General features: G+C 39.8%; 1 protein-coding gene across 2 annotated transcripts in view; it reads left to right on the forward strand.

Annotated features, from left to right (window-relative positions):
* WARS2 (tryptophanyl tRNA synthetase 2, mitochondrial) overlaps nt 1-23,309 on the forward strand; it is a 94,485-nt gene that overhangs the window by 61,320 nt on the left and 9,856 nt on the right. For both annotated transcript variants that reach the window (XM_010847217.1, XM_010847218.1), the window contains exons 3-4: nt 12,315-12,395; nt 16,231-16,316. In XM_010847217.1, coding sequence (XP_010845519.1) covers nt 12,315-12,395; nt 16,231-16,316 — 167 coding nt within the window. The remainder of the gene's footprint in view (nt 1-12,314; nt 12,396-16,230; nt 16,317-23,309) is intronic.

The raw sequence follows: 23,309 nt of genomic DNA on the forward strand, positions 1-23,309 counted from the left end.
GGTGTTATAGATAAAAAAACAAAACAAAACAAAATATATGTTTACACATACACATGTATAAATTAAGCAATAGAACTTAGAGGGAGGTGACTTTTCAGTCTGGAGTAGACTTAAATAGCTACTTATTTAGCTTTGGAAGTATTGGACTAAGAAAAAAGTATAGAAAAATCCAAATGCGTACAGACAGATATTCGTTGGCAAACATAAGTACCAACAGGAGGCAGACCAGTTGAAGAGAGTGAATGAAAGTTTATTGATAAAATTTCTTTTAATTAAAATCAGAGTTCTTTTAATTAAAATCAGATCCCCAAAGAAGGCCCCTGTTAAGGGGATTTGTGATGGGGATGATAAGAGTCTAATAAAGATAACTCAGCATGAAATTGCTAGTTTTTGAGAGAAAATGATAAATGGGAATTTGTGTCTGAACAGTCTTACAAGTGCCTAAACCAAAACTTAAAAGTACCTGATTCCTGGGAAGATAACATTTATATGGGAAATAGTAAAATCCCAAGGGACACTTAGACGTTTGATCTAAGATTTATTGAATTAGCTAATTGCTTGAATGGATTTGATCAATACCTAGAAACTGTATTTTTTTTTTTTTTTGTATCATGCTATGCTGTACTTGTTAAGTAAATGTTTTTGAAAAAATTTAAATTCAGCAAAACAAAGGAAATAGTATAACAGAACTCATGTTCCCAACACCAAGGGTGAATATTGTTGACATTTTGTCATATTTGCTTGATCTCCTGTATTAAAGTTGAAGGACCTTTTCATTCTTTCCTTGCCCACTCCTCTCACCCCTCCTCCCTGCATCCCTTTTCTCTATCCCAGGCAATGAAATCTTGGACTTGGCCCATATCAATCTAGCCAATTTGTCACACCTGTTTTCATGTGCAATCCCATGAGCAATATACAATAGTTTTAATTGTGTGGTTTAAAAAAAAAGATACAAGTGGTGCTGTATTGTAGAATCTGTTTACAATTTTCCTTTCCCACATAGCAGTATGTTTTTGTGATCTCATGTTAATTTTTTATATTTGGCTAGAGTGCCATTATACAAATATGCCACCTTTTATTTAGATATCACCCTGTTGACAAACCTTTAATGTTTTCATTTCATGTATTCATTTAACAAATATTTATTGAATACTTACCGTGTCCCAGATCCTGTGTCAGATACTCATATCAATGAAGAAAAGAGACAAAAATCTTTGCCACCATGGAAGTTATATTGTATTGGGATGACACAACATAAATAATGACTATAGTAAATAAACCAAACACAGTGTATTAGAAGGTGATAGGTTATATAGAAAAAGGCTAAGGGGAATTGGGAGTGATGTTGAGGGAAACACAGGTTGTTATTTTAGACAGCATGGCTGGGTAAGCCCCCTTGATAAGATAATATTACAGCAAAGACAATGTGAAGGGTTAGTGAGGTGAGTATGTGGGGAAAAAGAATTGCTATCAGGGAAGAGTCAGTGCAAAGCCCCTAAGTGGGGAGTGTGTCTGGTATATTCAGGAAACACAAGGAGGTCAGCAAGGCTGGAGAAGGGGGAGCAAAGAGGGTAGGGAGGAGGATTGGAATCTAGACATTATAGGGTTAAGTAGGAAGAGATGATCATGATAGACCATGGTAAGGACCATACAATTCACTCATTTAAAGTGTACAGTGAAATGACTTTTAGTGTTCACAGAGTTGTGCATCCATCACCACAGTCAAATTTAGAACATTTTCATCACTCCATAATGAAACCCAGTACCCATGAGCAATCACTTCCTTTGCTCCTCTCCCCTCTCCATAGCAATCTCTAATTCCCTTTGTTTTCTATGAGTTTGCCTGTTTTGAACATTTCCTACAAGTGCATTTTGTGATGGGCTTCTTTCATTTAGCATCGTGTTTAAGGTTTGTCTATTTGGTAATATTTATCAGTACTTCATTTGTTTTTATTGTTGAGTAATATTCCATTGTATGGATATACCACATTTTGTTTATTCATTCATTAGTCAGTGAATTCATTACTCATATTTGGGTTGTTTCCACTTTTCCAGGGAGTGTCCTGGTGGCTCAGAGGTAAAAATCCACCTGCCAATGCAGGAGATATGGGTTTGATCCCTGGGTTGGGAAGATCCCCTGGAGAAGGAAACGGCAACCCGGTGTTCCTGCCTGGAAAATCCCAGGCAGAGGAGCCTGGGAGGCTACAGTCTTGGGGTTTCAAAAGAGTAGGTAGCAGAAGAACATGCATGCACTTTTCCAGGTATTTCCCACGTGAAAAATGCTACTCAGAAAATTTCTGTAAAGTTTTTTATAGTTGTATGTTTTAGTTATCTTGGTATAGATCTAGGAATGAGATTGCTGGGTGATACGGTAACTCTATATTTAACATTTTGGGGAACTGTTAAAAGTGTTTGGAAAGTGGCTACACTACTAGGTATGAGAGTTCTACCAGCAATGTACAAAGGGTTCCTGACTTAGGATTGTTCAACTTACAGTTTTTCAACTTTACAATGGTACAAAAGCAATAAGTACTGTAGCAGAAATGGTACTTTGAATTTTGAGTTTTGATTTTTTTCCCCCCCAGGCTAGCAACTCTCATGATGCTGGGCGTCAGCAGCAAGCTACAGCTTCCAGGCAGCCCCATCATCACGGGGGTAGACAACTGACACACTTAGGATTCTGTACCTATACAACCATTCTGTTCTTCACTTTCAGTACAGTATTCAATAAATTACATAAAACATTCAACATGGTATTATAAAATAGATTTTGTCCTAGATAATTTTGCCCAAATATAGCTAATGGAAATGTTCTGAGCATGTTTGAGGTAGGCTAGACTAAGCTATGATGTTCTATCTGTTAGCTGTATTAAATACATTTTCAACTTAGGATATTTTCAACTCGATGGATTTATCAGGAAGTAACCCCACTGTAAGTTGAAGAAGATCTGTAAAGGAGTCCAAATTCTTCATTTCTTCAAACATTTTTGTTGTCAGTCTTTTTTTTTTTAACTATCCTAATGAGTGTAGAGTGATAGCTCAATGTGTTATTTTTTTCTCAGCGTGGTTTTGATTTGCATTTTCCTAAAACGAAGTTCATGGCATCTGCTCCCATCACTTCATGGGAAATAGATGGGGAAACAGTGGAAACAGTGTCAGACTTTATTTTGGGGGGCTCCAAAATCACTGCAGATGGTGACTGCAACCATGAAATTAAAAGACGCTTACTCCGTGGAAGGAAAGCTATGACCAACCTAGATAGCATATTCAAAAGCAGAGACATTACTTTGCCAACAAAGGTCCATCTAGTCAAGGCTATGGTTTTTCCAGTGGTCATGTATGGATGTGAGAGTTGGACTGTGAAGAAAGCTGAGTGCAGAAGAATTGATGCTTTTGAACTGTGGTGTTGGAGAAGACTCTTGAGAGTCCCTTGGACTGCAAGGAGACCCAATCAGTCCATTCTGAAGGAGATCAGCCCTGGGTGTTCTTTGGAAGGAATGATGCTAAAGCTGAAACTCCAGTACTTTGGCCACCTCATGCGAAGAGTTGACTCATTGGAAAAGACTGATGCTGGGAGGGATTGGGGGCAGGAGGAGAAGGGGACGACAGAGGATGAGATGGCTGGATGGCATCACCGACTTGATGGACATAAGTTTGAGTGAACTGTTGGAGTTGGTGATGGACAGGGAGGCCTGGTGAGCTGCAATTCATGGGGTCGCAAATAGTCGAACACGACTGAGCGACTGAATTGAACTGAATAGACTAATTATGTTGAAGAGTTTTTCATGTGCCTATTAGTCATTTGTGTATCTTCTTTGAAGAAGTGTCTTTTCAAATCCTTTGCCCATTTTACATTGGATTATCTGTCTTTTCATTGTTAAAGGTGAGTTTTTTATGTAGTCTGGATACAACTTTCTTATCAGACATGATTTGGAGGTAACTTCTTCTGTTTGTAAATTGTCTTTTACTTTCTTGATGTTTCCTTTGAGACAAAACATTTTAAAATGTTGATGAAGACCAGTTTATCTTGGTTTTTTTCTTTTGGTATTTGTGCTGTTGGAGTCATGGACTAGCAAATCACTGATTAACACAAGGTCAAATAGGAAAATTTACTCCTATTTTTTTTTCCAAGCAGTTTATACTTTTGGCTGTTACACTGAGGTCCCTGATCTGTCTTGAGTTAATTTTTATGTATGGTGAGAAGTAGGGGCCCAGCATCGTTCTTTTGCATGTAGATATGTGTCTATACATATTCAGTTGTCCTAGCATTATTTGTTGAAGAGACTATTCTTTCTGAACTCTCACTTCTTTTCCATTGATCTATCAGTTCAGTTCAGTTCAGTCGCTCAGTCGTGTCCGACTCTTTGCAACTTCATGGACTGCAGCATGCCAGGCCTCCGTGTCCATCGCCAATTCCTGGAGTCCACTCTAACTCGTGTCCATCGAGTCGGTGACGCCATCCAACCATCTCATCCTCTGTCATCCCCTTCTCCTCCTGCCCCCAGTCTTTCCCAGCATCAGGATCTTTTCCAATGAGTCAGTTCTTCGCATCAGGTGGCTGAAGTATTAGAGTTTCAGCTTCAGCATCAGTCCTTCCAATGAATGCTCAGGACTGGTTTCCTTTAGGATGGACTGGTTGGATCTCCTTGCTGTCCAAGGGACTCTCGAGTCTTCTCCAACACCACAGTTCAAAAGCATCAATTCTTCAGCGCTCAGCTTTCCTTATAGTCCAACTCTCACATCCATACATGACTACTGGAAAAACTATAGCTTTGACTAGACGGACCTTTGTTGGCAAAGTAATGTCTCTGCTGTTCAATATGCTGTCTAGGTTGGTCATAGTTTTTCTTACAAGGAGCAAGCGTCTTTTAATTTCATGGCTGCAGTCACCATCTGCACTGATGTTCTATCTTTATACCAGTACTACATTTTCTAAATTTGTATAGTACTACATTGATTGATTTTGGGGTGTTAAAGCAAGCTTGCATTTCTGGAATAAATCCCACTTAATTATGTTGTGTAATGCTTTATGTATGTTGCTGGATTTAATTTGCTAGTGTTTTGTTGAGGGCTTTTGCATCTGTATTCATGTCATTGGTCTATAGTTTATTTTGTTATGATGCCTTTGCCTGGTTTTGGTTTGAATGTAATACAGGCCTCCTAGAATGAGTAAGGAAGTGTGCCCTCTTCTTTTATTTTTTTGGAAGAGATTGTGAAGAATTGGTATTAATTTTTTAAATGTTTGTAGGAATTCACTAGTGAAATCTGCTCTCTACCCACCACCGAGGGTTCATTTTGTTGTTGCTGTGTCTGCTTATTGACTTTTCTGCAGCAAATCTATAAAGTCCATCTTCACAGTCCTGTGTGGTCACTACAGCCTCTGCCGGGTTAGCTTCATGTTCAGGTAAAGATTGAGCTTGTTGTTTTTTAGTCATGTCCAACTTGTTGTGACCCCATGGACTGTAGCCTGCCAGGTTCCTCTGTCCATGGGACTTCCCAGGATGGAGTGGGTTGCCATTTCCTTCTCCAGGGGATCTTCCCAACCCAGGGAATAAACCTGTGTCTCCTTCATTGACAGGCAGATTCTTTACCACTGAGCCCACCAATGATTGAGCAGAAATGTCTAAATGTTTTGATCCTATATTTCAACCCTTTGCTGAGGGGCTTACACAAGGCCTCAAGATGAGCCAGAGGTAAGAGATTGGGGTTTTCTCACGTTTTTCCTGGGCATGTGCACAGCCTTGCCAGAGGCCCAGGAACATGTCAGATCTTTTCAAAGCCTTCCATAAGCATATCATTTGCCAGCTTTTCTCCATAAGATTTTTTAGCCAGCATTTTGTTTTTCTCCTCCTGGTATCAGCCCCTCAGGCAGCAGTAATATTAAGTCATTACTGGTGATTATTTCTGAAACATGTCCTAAGGAGAGGACTTCTCTGACTGAGTGAACTCTAAATCAGGTCTAATAATCACCAACCCTGCAAATGAGGGGCTTTTCCCCATTTTCCAAGTGGGCAGCTGTCAGGTTGAGTAGTGACAGTTCTCTAGGGTTGAGTCTTTATGACGAGCTCCAGACCTCAACTTTCCCTACCACTGGCTGCTAGGCTGCTGTTTTCATGGCCACACAGACACGGGGAGAGACTGATGGGGATCAGGCAAGTTAAAATGCCACCAGGCTCTCTGTTCTTACTGAGACTGTGAAGTTTTTCTTAATTATTCTTCAGATGATTGCAAGCCTTTGGTTAATTTTCTAGAGTTTTATAAAAGTTGACTTTGACAGTTTTTGCTTGTGTTCTCATTGTTTTTATGGAGGAGCAGATTTTCAGAGGTTGTTACTCTGTTGTTTCAGCAGTCCCTCTACCTTTTCTAAGCACCAGAAAAGTTTTCATTTTACTTTATTCAAGACCAAGTGTAGTTAGATTTACAAGCCTTTTGCCTATTTTCACAAGCTGAACATACCCATGTGCAGGTTACATGGGTAATTTGTATTGATCTTTATTCCCCTTTCCATTTACTAACCATCCCTTTCCCAAGATAACCTGTTTTTAAATTGAATATAATTTAGTACATACTCTTTTACATCTGGCTTCTTTCATTCAACATTATGTTTATGAGATTCATTCATGTTGTTAAATGTAATTTAGTCTTCCCCATTGCTGTAGTAGTCCCTTGAGTGAGTATACCACAATATATGCATTCTGTGTAAGTGGACATTTGGATTACTTACAATATAGGGCTATTACAGTACATTCTTGCACGTATATTTTTGTGAACATACGTAAACATTTCTGTTAAGGTATAGAAATGGAATACCTGGGTCATATGTTATATGAATGCTGAGTATTAGTGGATACAGTCAGAATTCAAAGGCGGTGGGACAATGTTTACATTCCCACAGCACGGTATAAAGGGCTTCCTTGGTGACTCAGATGGTAAAGCATATGCCTGCAATGGAGGAGACCAGGCTTCAATCCCTGGGTCTGAAAGATTCCTTGAAGAAGGGAATGGCAACCCACTCCAGTATTCTGCCTGGAGAATCCCATGTACTGAGGAGCCTGGCAGGCTACAATCCATGGGGTTGCAAAGAGTCGAACACAACTGAGCGACTTTCACTTCAAGTCAGCACAGTATAATGGTTCTGTTTACTCAATATCCTGACCGTACTTGGTAGTATTTTGGGGTTTTCAGCTTAATCATTCTGGTGAGTGTGTAGTGGTATCACTAATTTGCACTTAGAACATTTGGTCGGTTTTCATAAGGTTATACTGCTTTTTTCTTATCAATTTGTAAGCGTCCTTTACATATTCTGTATACCAATGTATTCTGTTTGCAAACATCTCTTCCCACTCTGTGACTTGCCTTTTTTCCCTCTTTTTGAAAAATAATTTTTATTTACTTATTTATTATTTTTATTTATTTATCTTATTTTTGGCTGTGCTGGGTCTTCACTGCTGCATGTGGGCTTTCTCTAGTTGCAGCGAGTGGGCACTGCTCTTCCTTGCAGTGTGCTGGCTTCTCACTGCAGTGGCTTCTCTTGTTGCATGTCCCCTGCATTGACAGGTTGATTCCTAACCACTGGACCACCAGGGAAGTCCCTTTTTTCCTCTTTAATGGTTCAGCAGACTTCGGCATCAGGTGAAGAAGGACAGGGAGTGATCCCTGAGAGATGGGAGACAATGGCTCCAATTTACTGCCTGAAAAGAATTCCCAAGCAAAGCACACAGTGTGAAAGTATTAGTTGCTCAGTTGTGTCTGACTCTTTGCAACCCCATGGACTGAAGCCCGCCAGGCTCCTCTGTCCATGGAATTCTCCAGGCAAGAATACTGGACTGGGTTGCCATTTTCTTCTCCAGGGGATCTTCCTAACCCAGTGATCAAACCTGAGTCTCCTGCGTTGTAAAGGCAGAATCTTTACTATCTGAGCCACCAGGGAAGTCCCTTTTTATAGTGGTGTTTGATAAAAATATGTTATTAGTTTTAATGTAGTTTCAATTATCAAGATTTTTGCTGTTTAGTGCTTTTCAGATCCTATTAAAAATTCTTACTGATCAAAGGAAATTAAAGATGCAATCAACTGGGTTTTTTTCCTACAAACTTTTTTAAATGTTTAGGCAAAAAATTTTAGCCAACCCTGAAGAATACCAGTGTTTCCTCATGAGTGTATTTTAAAGATGATTGTCCTCTTTCATTCACAAAAGCACCAGCAGAGAATCAAGTCTTATACAGCTCTATTCCAGAATAGTTTTTTTTCCTTCCTATCAAGCCCAGCAATTCCATTGAGTATATTTCTTAGCCCATTTGTTTGTAATCCCCCTGTCTTCTGTTTTCAGAGATAAAGGAGCCCATTAGAGTTGAAGTTCTCTCACTTTCTGCTCTCTACTGTTATCCCACAAAATAGATCCTCATCTGTATTTATTTCTCTTCCTCATGTTTCAGTGGAAGATGTAGGTTTATCCCACCTTAAAAAAAAAAAACAAAATTTTTGTTCTCAGTCCCTACCACTTACCTTTGTTTCTATCCTCCTTAAACAAGAAATGTCTTACACACGAGATAAAATTGCGTGGAACTAAATACACCCGCACAATGAGTGCATGTAGTACTGGTGAAATCTCAATAGGGTGGACAGATTGTATCAAATTCTGTTTCCTGGTTATGAGGTTGTACTGTATTTATGCAAGGTGTTGCCTTTGGGGGAAACTGAGTGAAGGGTATACTGGATCTCTCAGTAGTATTATTTCTTACAACTATAAGTAAATCTATAATTATCTCAGCTTAAAAAGTTAAAAGATTCTTTCTGAAATTTCTATAATTGTAATGACTGAATCGCAAGCTGAAATCAAGATTGCTGGGAGAAATAACAACCTCAGATATGCAGATAACACCACCCTAATGACAGAAAATGAAGAGGAACTAAAGAGCCTCTTGATGAGGTGAAAGAGGAGACTAAAAAAACTGGTTTGAAACTCAACATTCAAAAAACTAAGATCATGGCATATGGTGCCATCATTTCATGGCAAATAGAAGGAGAAAAAGTAAAAGCAGTGACAGATTTTATTTTCTTGGGCTCCAAAATCACTGTTGATGGTGACTGCAGCCATTAAGTTAAAAGATGCCAGCTTCTTGAAAGAAAAGCTATGACAAACCTAGACAGTGTATTAAAAAGCAGACATCACTTTGCTAACAAAGGTCTGTATAGTCAAAGCTGTGGTTTTTCCAGCAGTCATGTAAGGACATGGGAGTTGGACCATAAAGAAGGCTGAGCGCCAAAGAATTGATGCTTTAGAATTGTGGTGCTAGAGAAGACTCTTGAGAGTCACTTGGACTGCAAGGAGATCAAACAAGTCAATCCTGAAGGAATTCAACTCTGAATATTCATTGGAAGGACTGATGCTGAAACTGAAGCTCCAATACTTTGGCCACCTGATGCAAAAAGCTGACTCATTGGAAAAGACCCTGATGCTGGGAAAGATTGAGGGCAGGAGGAGAAGAGGGTGACAGAGGATGAGGTGGTTAGATAGCATCACTGAACCAATGGACATGAATTTGAGCAAACTTCTGGAGATGGTAAACGACAGGAAAGCCTGGTGTGCTGCAGTCCATGGGGTCACAAAGAGTCAGAGACCACTTAGTGACTGAACAAGAACAGCAATCATTTATTGAGTGCTTACTGTATGCTAGGCACTCTACCAAGCACCGTCAGGTGGACACTGTTGTTAATCTCATTGTATACATGATAAAACTGAGGCACAGAGAGGTTAAGTCATTTATACAGGGCTACCCATCTCATGAATGGCAGAATTAGCATTCAGAAACCATGGCCTAACCTCAGAGACAGAACTCTTACGAACTCTGCTCTATTTCCTTTTTTTTCTTGTTCCATACTTAATGGATACTACTTTGACATTTCATATTTTCACAGGTGTTTGCCATACATTTTGTTTAGTTACTCTTTTTTAAATTAATTTTTACTGGCATATAGTTGCCTTACATATACACTATTGATACTATATACAAAATCAATAACAAACTGTGTAGCATACTGTGCAGCACAAGGAACTCTACTTAATGCTTTACTTGTACATCTGTCTTTATATGCTGCCTCCTAGTCACATTTCAACCACCGCTTTATAGTTCAGCATTCATCCCAGTCACTCCCCTGAAATTGCTTTTGGCCGGATTACCAAGGGATTCTTTTTGGTCCCAACCATTCTTTCTGCAGCCTTTGTTACTGTTCAACAGATACATTCAACAGATATTTACTGAGCACCTATAGTGTGCCAGACTCTTGTTTTACAGCAGTGGACAGGGTAGGCAAAATGACTGTAACTGCAGAATACATGTCTTTACTTGTTAAGATTAAGAGGTCAGAAATCTTAAATCACTGCTGACTTGTTTGTGGATGGTCAACAGACCACTTTATTGTTCCGTGTTTTTGCTTTTCTGTGGCTGAAACAGGTTATATTTTTATTTTGTTTGTGATTTCACAACATAAGTCAGAATGTACTATATTTAACACCATTTTCATTTTCTCCAGATAGAAATCTGATCACTTCCAAGCAGTAGCCATGAATATGAATAAATTAAGAGAGCCAAATCCTGAAGTATAGTACCCTTCTGATGTACTTATTAATGATAAATTATGAAAATTATTTGCCTTTGACCAAAAAGTGTTACTGTTTTTCTATATAAGAATAATTGAATTTTATGCCACATTATTTGGAAACACCGGAAGATCTCTGCAGAATATTCAATAGGTCTCATTCCATATATCCAAATATAAAGCTACTCCAAGGAAAATACTTAACTTTATAGAGACTTCACGGTAGCTGTTTGCGTATCAAAAGCTGAGCTCTTGAGCCCTAGTTGAAGGAAAGGGATCATCTTGTCTCTTTCCACATGTTCATGGTTATTTTCTGTGTTTTTATTCTTTCCTAATTCAGTAAAGAAAAAAAAAAATCTCTCCTAGTTTTTCATGTCAAAAAACAGCTCTTATTTTATTAGTTCAAGTGGGAATGTTTTTTGCTGGTGACTGGAAGCGACTATAATCCTCTTGCTTCCAGCCAGGGTTCCTGTTTCTGTCTGATAGCTGTTTGTTTACAGCAGCAGTTAGCAATTTGCATGGACAGTGCTGTCAAAGTCACTGCCCTCAATGAACCCCAAATGCCTCTTGGAAGAAAGATGACAGATTCAGCCCAGCAACTTGCAAAACTTTAAAAGTGATTCCTTGTCAAACATGTGAAAAACAACTCTTCCCTCTCCATGACTTGAGGGAAAAAAAAAAGAGAAACTATCTTATGCCAGATGGCGATTCCTTGCTAGTAAAATAGGCCTGGGCTGATTCAGCTTCATTCCTTTATGTTCCATTTGCAAAACCCACAAAGAACACATTTGGGGCCACTTTCCAGAGCTGGCAACCGTCTCTGCTTTTTAAGGAAATCAGATGGGCACACACACACAAAGCCACAATGGATGAAGGGCTCAGAATCCCCAGGGTCCTGAAACGGGATGCATAGGCCTTAAATTCTCGGTGACCAGTTAGAACCTGGCCCAGACCCAAGAATCATCCCAATTGTTGCCAGATTTGGTGACTTGATTTAATTTGGTTAAAACAGAAACAAATTGGGAGAAGGTTATGTTTTCTTGTTGATTAAACCTCTTCTTAAAAAAAAAAAAAGGAAAAAATAGAAACTATAAAAACACGCTTTCAGATGATAAATTGACTCTTAAATTTCAAACTACTCTGGGTCTAAAGGACTCAGTCTTTAATTTTCAGTCCAGTACCTTTTTTTGCCATGAAAGATATTACAGCTGCTTTCATATATTTAGAGGATTGGACCAGTGTGTATGCGTGTTTGTGTGTGTGCATGGGTGTATCTTCTCTTTGGCTTTTATTTTTCTTACATATAATTGACTTATTATATTAGTTTCAGGTATATAGCATAGTGGTTCCATATTTTTATAGATTACACCCCGTACAAAGTTATTATAAAATCCTGACTAGATCCCCTGTGCTGAAATAGATGGCTCAGGACATAATGAAGTCCCCTCAATGAAGATGCTGAAGCAATGTCTGGTTAGCTGCTGGCTAGGGATGTTGTGAAGAAGATTGAAATACTATACTAGTAATGGTATTGGGTAGTTTTTAAGATGTCTTCTGCATCTAAAATTCTATGCATTATGAATTAACTCCCTTGATTTTTTAAATTACCATGATCTGGGATATTTTAGTCAAGGTAATACCTATTGTCCATTTCGTTTTGCCTTATATGCAAGATGATATTGACCACCTTTGTTAATGTTCTATTTTATTTCTTCAGGTGTCTGAGCACACACAATTAAGTTGGATCCTTACCTGCATGGTCAGATTACCTCGATTACAACATTTACACCAGTGGAAGGTAAATGCCATTGATCTGATTAATAAACAGAAAGAAGTTCAGTCCCCACTGCAGCTGTTTTTCCCCTCTCTGTTTATTTTTGTGTTAGGCTCTGGGAATCCTGAGTTTTCTGGCTTGCTATGCACTAGTGGCTAGCAAGACCAGTATCTTTAACCTCATCGCCTCAGGGTATGAAAGAGAAAATAGAAGGATTCTCCAAGATTCTTTCGAACTAAAAAACTAGTTACAAATATCCAGCTTATTCATTATTTGATTTTATCTATGCATGGTCAGTCCTTAGTGACTGTTAGTTAGACTTGGTAAGACTTTGAATGTGCCACATTCTAACTAACAAACAATCACCATTTCTGGATTACTAGACCCTGAGGTTACCTCCACCAGAATTAACTGGCTGTTAAGGCCTGAAAGTTATCATTGTGGGGAGAAGAGACTACATATTTTATTCCATATTTAAACAAATTGAGTCTAAGCAACAATTCAAACTCACGGAAAAATTAAGTCTGTTCTTTTTCTAAGAAGTTCAACTGAGAAATATAAATTGGGTAATTCATAGTATTCCCATGTAATTTTGCAATTGGATCACACCTGAAGGTATGTAGCCCTCCAGGACATCAACACTAATTTTAGTTTCAAGCTTCTTTGTAGCATATTTTCAGGGCCACTGATTTCCTTAAAAGCTTGTTCAGAAGGCTGCACATACACTACAGAGAGAAACAGAGCTTTAAACTGGCAGTACCTGAATAAGGCATACTGGTGGTGCTGTAGAATCATTACCTGCCAGGAGTTAGAAACAAAATTGATAATGTTCTCTATCATATGTTGGTTTGTGGCAAGACTTTCCCATTTTATCATAATATGGTAATGCTAAACTGAGCACTGAAATACTTTTCAGTTTGGTTCAGTTTAGTTGCTTACTCGTGTCCGACTGTGACCCCATAAATCACAGCACACCAGGCCTCCCTGTCCATCACCAACTCCTGGAGTTCACTCAGACTCACATCCATCGAGTCAGTGATGCCATCCAGCCATCTCATCGTCTGTCGTCCCCTTCTCCTCCTGCCCCCAATCCCTCCCAGCATCAGAGTCTTTTCCAATGAGTCAACTTTTCACATGAGGTGGCCAAATACTGGAGTTTCAGCTATAGCATCATTCCTTTCAAAGAAATCCCAGGGCTGATCTCCTTCAGAATGGACTGGTTGGATCTCCTTGCTGTCCAAGGGACTCTCAAGAGTCTTCTCCAAAAGAACTGATTTAATGGGAAATGCTCCCACTTTAAAATAGTGTCTAAGGATCTCCTGGTAACACATTGCCAGTGTTACCAGGCAACGTGAATAAGCCTTCCACTAGTCTGTGATTTCTTATTTGTGGGGAAAATATGAATTTCAAAGCTAGTCTTATCCTGGAGCTTGGAAACTGCCTTTGAGGGTCATTCTTTGATTAACAAATACTGATGATGCCTTCTGCTAATCTCATAGCACGCTAAGTACTGGAGATATCATAGTCGCCAAGATGGATGGATGCAGCACCTTTCATGAGGTTTGTAGTCTATTTTGGAACAGATTCCCAGGTGGCACTAGTGACAAAGAACCTGCCTGTCAGTGCAGGAGCCTTAAGAGATGTGGGTTCGATCCCTGTGTCAGGAAGATCCCCAGGAGGAGAACATGACGATCCACTCTGGTCTTCTTGCCTGGAGAATCCCATGGAGAGAAAAGCCTGGCAGGCTGCAGTCCATAGTGTTATACAAAGTTGGACACGACTGATGTGACTTAGCATGCATGCACAGTTAAACAAAAAATCAGAGTATGCAAAGTTTTAAGAGGACAAGGTTCCAATTCTATGGGAAGATCTAAGAACCCCTAGCTTGGTTTTGACTGGGGCAGTGAGGGGCAAAACAGTGGGGTAGAAGTATAGGATCAGGGCTGCTGAGGTCAAGGTTATTTGGAGGATTGATGAGATAACACAGGTGTGAGGCATCTGGGGCCCATAATAGGCATCCAATAAATATTAGAACTTCCCACATCTCCCCACTTCCTTTGTAGTTTCAAGATCTAGTATTCTAATATAAAAAGACAAATCTAATGCAGTAGCAATTTTTAAAAGTTGGGTTCTTTTCTCATTTGTTTGTTTCCAAATTAAATTTTTGTTAGAATTACCTGATAATCAGTGCAAACTGGCCTTTATCATGGACATTATAATAAGGAGATGTACTGAAGGAATTGTATGGTCAACTTTCAAATTTCCTATGAACGCCCTATAGCAGTAATAGTGCTGTAAGCCAGAAACTGGGCTTCCCTGGTGGTTCAGTGGTAAAGAATCCTCCTGCCAATGCAGGAGACGTAGATTTGATCCCTGGGTTGGGAAGGTCCCCTGGAGAAGGAAATGGCAACCCCCTCCAATATTCTTGCCATGGAAATCCCATAGACAAAGGAGCCTGGCCGGCTACAGTCCATAGGGTCGCAGAAGAGTTGGACATGACCTAAAGACTAAGCAACAAAAACAAGCCAAAAATTGCTGGAAGTAACCAGAAAAGCCTGTAACTAAATTATGGAACATTAAGACGACTAAAGGGAGAAACTATTGTCTTCAGATCCAGCCTCAAAAGGTACGTCTGCATTTTGGCTTAGGAAGCCCGAATTGTGAGGGCATGTGTGAGCCTGATTCTCGGAATCTTGCAAGTTTATAAACTGAGTTATTCATTTCATTCAGGAATCACTGGATTTCAGAGAAGTAATTCATATTAGATAAACAAAACTTAGTTATACACCAAAATATCAATTTAACGTGCATGCTTAGTTGTGTCCAACTCTTTGCGACCCCATGGACTGTAGCCCACCAGGATCCTCTGTCCGTGGGATTCTCCAGGCAAGAATACTGGAGTGGGTTTCCATTTCCTTCTCCAGGGAATCTTCCTGACCCAGGAATTGAACCCATGTCTCTCGTCTCCTGCATTGGCCAGCAGATTCTTTACTACTGTGCCTCATGGGAAGCCCCATTTATCAGTTTACACGTATGATATACCTAGACCTTGGAAGCAGTTACCAGTGAACTGCACACAATAGTCCCTGCTAATAAGCAACTCTACCCAGAAAGCCAAATTTCCTGTGGCAAGGGGGTTAGTACCACTAGGGCTGATGTTCGGGGTGTGCATACCAGTAGTTTATTATAGTCAGCACCCAGGACTCACCAGTTGTTAAATATTTCTAATATCACCTCCGGTGTTTCCATTAGCTTCCCTGTTAAGGAAATATTTTGGTTTTTACAACCTGTACTGTTCATTGGAATCACTTTACTCTCACTGCGTTCCCACCTAAAGATCATGACAGATCATTAGAATTGGTAAGATGAAAATTTCTCTTAGTTTCATTGTTTTTTAACACCATGATTTTCAGGGTTTTGTTTTAATGTGATGTTAAGGGGGCATTACAGTTTTGTCAATAGCACAGTATGAGACTTCTGGAAAGTTTCCACAAACAGTTTGATGTTAACTAATATAATGTCATGATATTTTCTGACCTTTCCCATGAAATCTGGAATTTATCTGATTTGGAGTCTAGAAAATCTTAGACTTTTATATTAATAAAATGGAAAAGAAACAGTGGCAGTGCAGGATTGTTTCAAGGGACAGTGGGGAAGCGGATTCACCTTATTCCTGCCTAAGCCAGGACTGTGAAGGCAAGCCAGCCAGAAGACGGCCAGATTTGCTAAAAGGGACTGAGTCAGGATGTTGTTACAGGTGGCTTCAGATCACCCTTTGCTTGCTTTTAAGATTTCTTAATTTAGCATTATAATTAGGTTCATGTCAGATTTGTTTCTCTCCTCTCTTTTCACCCTACAGGCAAAGACTGCCAAGGAGAAGCATAATGGAACCGTGGGGCTGCTCACATACCCAGTGCTCCAGGCAGCTGACATTCTGCTGTACAAGTAAGGAGCAGAGTTCACCCCAGCCCTAAATGTAGTCATGCTGACAAGAGAGTGTCACCTGACTCTAGAAAATTTGGCCCACGGGGAAGGATGGTTACAGCAAGGGGCAGGCACATGAATCCATTTGCATCTATTCCCCAGTAATAATGCTAAATCAAACCAGTCAGTCCTAAATGAAATCAACCCTGAATAGTCTTTGGAAGGACTGATGCTGAAACTGAAGCTCCAATACTTTGGCCACCTCATTGGAAAAGATCCTGATGCTGGGAAAGATTGAGGGCAGGAGGAGAAGGGGACGACAGAGGATGAGACAGTCGGTTGGCATCACCAACTCACCAACTCAATGGACATAAGTTTGAGCAAATTCTGGGAAATAGTGAAGGACAGAGAAGCCTGGCATTTTGCAGTCCATGGGGTCATAAAGAGTCAGAGATGACTGAGCAACTGAACAACAACAAATAGAAGTATGTTTAAATGTGAAACTAATAATTTTAAGAAGTAGCATTTAAATAGCACTTACTATGGATTGCAAGCAGTCATAAGTAATTTACATACATTAACCCATTTAATCCTCACAACAGCCTTAAGAATCTGTACTGTCAGCATCCTCATTTTACAGATGTGCAAACCAGAGCACAGAGTGGTTAGTAACTTGCCTGGGGTCAGGTGACAGCAAGGCCTGGACCTAGGATTTGCGCCTATAAAGTTTACGCACAGAGTCTGTGTTCTTAACAGTATGGGATATAGTGTTCACTTCAAGAGTTTTGAATATCGATTTCTCAGATAATCTAGCCTCCCAAGAAATGCTATTCCACAGCACTTGCTGCAGCTATGCGGATGCTCTCTATCTGCTCTAAGACCAGAGCCACTAGTCACGTGTGGCTGTTAACACTTGAAATGTTGACAGGAACTGAATTTCAACTTTAATTTTAGTTGATTAAAGAGCTGCCTGTGGCTAGTGGCTACTGTATTGGACCGGAGAGCAAGTTTTTCAACATGCTATAAGGTGCCCTCACTTTTCTTGAACCCACAATCTATAAATCAGCTACTCCTGCCACTTACAGGTCTCAAGACTATACAACCAGAGGATGCCAATGCCTTGCACTCTCTGTAGGACTGGCCAGGGCTTCTGACCCCATTCCTCTTCCCGTTCTTCCCTGCTATCCCCACATCACCTCCCTTGACGCCTATTTGGCCATTTAGAGATAAAGCCTCCCAGTCAGCAGGTGCTCATAGCCAAGCATTGTTATAGTGAAAGCTTCTGAGGAAAAAGATAAATTCGATGAGTGTTTTTTACTCCTTTCCCCTAAAGCCCTGACCCCCATAAAAGTGCCTCTTCTGTGGGAAAACTGGAATTCTTTGCATATAAATGTGATAATAGCATGGAGATGATAGTGTATGTTCCTTGTGACATGACCCCAGAGCCTTTGTGCAATGATGGTGGAAACAGCCAGAAAAATAGTTGCTCAGCTTTACGTATAAGGAATGTCCATTAGTACATATAAGCTGTCTTCATTTCATTAAATTTAAGTTTGATTCACGTTATGATTATGTCTCTGTTTGCTATTTTAACTTGAATGCTGGGCCCCTAATAGCATTTATTATTTATAATAAGTAACTTTGGACTTATCCTGGAAAATCTAGAACATTTTTCTCCAGAAGCTGCAAATGAAAGTCTAAGAAGGATCTAATAATATAGTTTCCCACTGAAGTAGCATATTTACTCAGAAAGGTTCTACAAAGAACCTTGATTTTGTTACCTGCAAAGAACAGAAAAATCCTTCCTAAAGGATTATAATGAAATACGTCCCTTGTCTATGCTTGATGGTGATATCTCTGACTATCACAGCCTTATGTCTAGTTCCATTTTCAAGGGCTACTTCTACATAGAACCAGAGGCTGATTTTTCAGCACCAGGATTTGGAAGCACACAAGCACAGCAGATTTCTTTAGTAGTTCAAGAGCTCTCATGGGAGAGTCCTCTGAACTCAGGGCTATGAAAAAGAAGCGAACTTGAACAAGAATGATTGACCTTTCTGTAATACCATGGAACAGAGAGTAGGAGGGAGCTCTAAAGGGCCTCTTCTCCAAATCCCTTGCTCTACCAATGTGGCCCAGGCAGGCTAAGCAATCTGTCCAAAGCTGTGGAGCCAGACAATGGACAGAGGAGGCTTGGGGTATGATCATGGTCTCCTGAGGCCAGTGCTCACCCTCCTTAAGGAGCCAGTCGTAAGTTATGTTAGGAGGCAAGATCATCACATGAATAACCAGAGCAGTATGAGATCACCTATACCAAAGTGATGATGAATTTGTTTTCATCAGTTGCCCAAAAATATAATTGGCAGAATGATAAAAATCCTATAGTTTCTTGGTTAATGGTACATAGCTCAGGGGCTTATTAAATTCTGTGTAAATTGAAATCACCTAGTATATACTCAAAACAGAGATTTTAAGAGTACAAACAACAATTTAGAAGACTGACATTGGCAAAATTAGCTCCTTAACATCCTCAAATTTATCACATCATCTACCTTTCTTTCAACCCAAGTGTGAGATTGAAAATGTCCTCTTTTCTTACATAAAACAATAGTTATTTCAGATGCAGCAGGTAAACACCAAGAGCTTTCTGGTAGCTTCCTGTCTGTCTCACTCTGCCCAACGTCAGCAGGTTCTCACAGTTGGTTAAGACTTAAAAATTAGTAGTTCTTTTCCACCCTCAATTATTCCCCTGTAGCCAAAAAAAAAAAAAAAAATCCCATACTATAAATATTCCTTAACTCTTCCTGATCTATTTAGTGGTTAGAATATACACTAAGAATGCCATCAGATTCCTTCATTTTTCCTGTTTTCTGAGAGGAAAATTATGGTGGCAGATTTTTGCCTATTCCTATCAGGATTCTGCTATATTAATTTGTTAAACAAAAGTATTTTTCCATAAAACTAGGAACTGGAACTTCCCGGGTGGCCCAGTGGTTAAGACTCTGTGCTCCCCATTGAGGGGGGCCTGGGTTCAGTCCCTGGTCAAGGAACTGGTACTCACATGCCGCAACCAAGAGTTTGCGTGTCACAACTGAAAGACCTCGAGTGTCACAATGAAGATCGAAGATCTTGCCTGACACAGCTAAGACCCAGGGTAGCTAAAATAAAGAAATAAATTTATTTTTTAATCCAAGGTAATTGTCTATATTCAAGATGATTGTCTCCTACCTTAGCCTACAAACTATCTACCTATAACGCCACAATCAGATCAAAGATGTGGAGCTGCATGCTCCTTTTCTTACGAGAAACAACCCTATGTTTCTGTCCTGTGTGGTCTCAGGCCAGATATCCTGCTACCAGCCACGCATACTCCAGCTCACAGACTCTGTTCCTTTGGATTTTTTTCTCCTGCCATCTTCCTTCAGACTATTCCCAGGAGTACTGTTGCTGCACTATGCACATCCCCCATTCCTGGGCATGTGTGTCCTTTGGGCCCCTGCAAAGTGTGCAGACAAGTACAGTAAACTCAGCTCTGTTTACTACAGCATTTACTCTGCTGACATACATTTCTCATCTGTCTTACTGTGCTTCCTTCCAAAGTTTGCTGCTGCTGCTGCCAAGTTGCTTCATTCGTGTCCGACTCTGTGCGACCCCATAGACAGCAGCCCACCAGGTTCCCCCGTCCCTGGGATTCTCCAGGCAAGAACACTGGAGTGGGTTGCCATTTCCTTCTTCAACGCATAAAAGTGAAAAGTGAAAGTGAAGTCGCTCAGTCGTGTCCGATTCTTAGTGACCCCATGGACTGCAGCCTACCAGGCTCCTCCATCCATGGGATTTTCCAAGCAAGAGTACTGGAGTGGTGTTCCAAAGTTTAGAAACTCCTAACTGCTTGATAATAAGTAGCAGAGGCAGAACTCATCCAGGTCTGATTTTTAGCCTGTACCATTGTTTTCCCTACAATGCAGCTCAAGCACTTGGGGTATTTTTTGTTTGAGAAATTTCTTAATTTTGAAAAATATGATAACTAGAATGTTTATGAATATATACATTATAAATATAAATACAAAAATATATTTATATACCAAAAAATTCATATTTTTTCTCACAAGCAAATCTATATGTGGCCCCTCATAATATGTTGATGTGCAGAGCTATTATAGATTTCATGTTTCTTTTGTCAAAATCAGCATTAGGATGAGTGGCCCATGATGGGCTAGAGAACAAACATGAGGGAAGGCAGTGGAAAAGAGGTTTTCCAGATAACTGTATGAAAGATTTATGTAAGTGTTTTGGGAGAACTTGGTAAGGAACCCAAGAATGGAGGTTTTGAGACCATCTTAAGCTTGAGAATGTGAAGTGAAAGTATTAGTTGCTCAGTCATGTTCAACTCTTTGTGACCTCATGGGCTGTAGCCTTGCAGGCTCCTCTGTCCGTGAGATTTCCCAGGCAAGAATACTGGAGTAGGTTGCCATTTCCTTCTCCATGGGATCTTCCCGACCCAGGAATCAAACCCTCATCCCGTGCATTGGCAGGCAGATTCTTTACCATTGAGCCACCTGGGAAGCCCCAGACAATTCAGTATACTCTCCTAAAAGCAGGGGGAAGGTATTTGTGCACTTTTAAGAACAGGGTGAAATTATCCGATTTATACTTTTAAAAGAGAATTGATTGATATGCAAAGGATGAGTCGTAGGGGCTCAGCCAAGGTCGGGCTCAGCCAAGGTCGGTAGGCTACTAAGAGGCTCTTTCATTAGTCTGTTTAGACCACAAAGGTGGCAGTGAAGATGAAGAGAAGAGACAAATTTAAAAGATTCTAGGATGTAAGATGGCTAAGACTTCATAATGGATTGGATGTGTATGAGAAAAAGCCATCAGGGATGTCCCCAGGTTTCTGACTTACACAGCAGGATTGATGATGGTGTTGCCATTCATTGAGATAGGGAATACTGTAGAAGGACTAGCCAGAAGAATTTATAAGTTCATGTGGTGTTTTCTCTTCTCTTGGAAGCTTTAACTCCCTAGAGGTTAAAACCTTTATGTCTCTCATAGTCCTGACACCAGGCCTTGCACATCATCGATCTTCAATAAATAATTGCTAAATTAAGGAGTCATTACCAGAGGTGGTGATTTCATCCTTTATAAAAGGACAAGCAGCACCAAACCCCTATTCCAGCCAGGTTGGTTAAAGGCAGCAGCGCTGAAAATGCACAAATACAGCCAAAGAAGTAGGGGGGAAAAAAAAAGGAACAAATTTCTGTGAGCAATGATTATTCATCTGGACACTAATTCTGCCTTAGGGGTGGGGTGGGTCCCAAGTGAATGTAGATGCAACAAGGAACTAAGCAAAAGAAACATGGTTTAGTCACCAAAGAAGATCAGACGCATTGTTGTGTGACAGAAGTTATAACAATCAAAATTATGAAAGACTTTTGTTTTATGTTGTGTCTAAGAAAGTACAGTCAGGGTAAGAAAAAAAGAAAATGGGGAAAAAGAGAAGACATTAATATGGAGATCATTATGTAGGGTATAAATTTTAAAAGAACAGCAGTAAATTATTTGAAGTGAAAGGAAGACTGTGAGGAGAGAGGTTGAAAATGTGAAGAGAATAAGCCCCATAAGTGGGCAGAATCAAAGACAGGCTGAATTAATGTAAAGTGTAAACTCAATGGATGCGAAGGAAGGGCCAAGATAAATTATAGGAGGTGAAAGGAGCAGCAGGAGCAGAGGGAGGAAAGACTAGAAACAAACAAACCAAAGTCAGATGAAAAAGCCAAGTAGAGCAATCAGTCCAGGTGAAAAAAATTTAAAAAATTTTTAATCCCTTTTTGTAAAAGCAAAACCTCTCAGGATTGTTAGCAAAGAGGCAAGGATCCGACAGAAGGCAAAGACTTATGCAGAGTCATTATGAAAACTAAATGTGTTTTCTGTTTAGTTTGGTTGCTTTGTGAATCTGGAACCATTTTGACATGTGGAAATATTCATTTTGATGTGCTTAAAGTGTATTGATTATGGTAATTGTTTTTTCTGTGTTAGTTGCAGTCCATTGTGATTTCCTATGGGCTACTGTAATTACTTTTTAACCTACCCTGTGGGCTAATTTGGTTTGGGGCAGTCAAGATGACCTCTGCATGTCAGCCTTACTGTAATTACAAGGCGGGAGTGCAAAGTCCAGTCACAGAAGAGAAATTTAGGAAGGTGTGGTGAGTACATGTACACCTCAGAGAGGAGCATGTTCAGGGTTGTGGATACTGCGGGAAACATAAAAAAGAAGATTTTTGTTTTCATTTCTCATTAAGTCAGTAACTTTCTGCTCCAGGCTTTGTGAAAGAAGATCACGGGACAGGATTTTGTAGAATTTCCTAAATAAATCTACTGACCTTCGAAGAAGAGAAATGACTTCCTGACCCTTTGTCATGGTCCTTGGATTTTCCCTTTCCCTTCATTATCCTGCCCCTATTTTCCTTAAATTAAAAGACTCCTCAGAAGTCCTATATCATACCATTTATATTTGGGGATTACCTAATCAGATATATGAACTGCCAGTTTGTAATATGTCTTCTACCCAAATCAGGATTGCTGCCCAGGTCTCTGGCTGTCTCAGGGATTCTATGTTGATATGTATGTTTGTGGTATGAGTCTGCTATCAAAAAGGAAAACGATCCTGGTTTGAAAAAAGTCAAAACGTACCACACATCAAAGTCCCAATATTGTCATTCTTGTATGATTTTGTCCTTCATGCTGTCAGATATTAATGAGTTTACATTATACTAATAGCCCGTGTATATTGAGCTCTTACTATCAAGGACTATGCTTGATTAGCTTATCTCATCTTTGAAACAACAGTAAGAGGTCAGCACCATTATGATCCTCATTTTATAGAGGAAACGGAGGCTTTAGAACAGTGAGAAACTAGGCTATGATAACTCAATAGTAGCTAACGGAGCTATGATTTTAACTCATTCTGATCGTTCAGTTCAGTTCAGTTCAGTTGCTCAGGAGTGTCCGACTCTTTGC

This window comes from Bison bison, unplaced genomic scaffold, assembly GCF_000754665.1.
Source record: "Bison bison bison isolate TAMUID 2011002044 unplaced genomic scaffold, Bison_UMD1.0 scf7180017864247, whole genome shotgun sequence".
Lineage (NCBI taxonomy): Eukaryota > Metazoa > Chordata > Mammalia > Artiodactyla > Bovidae > Bison > Bison bison.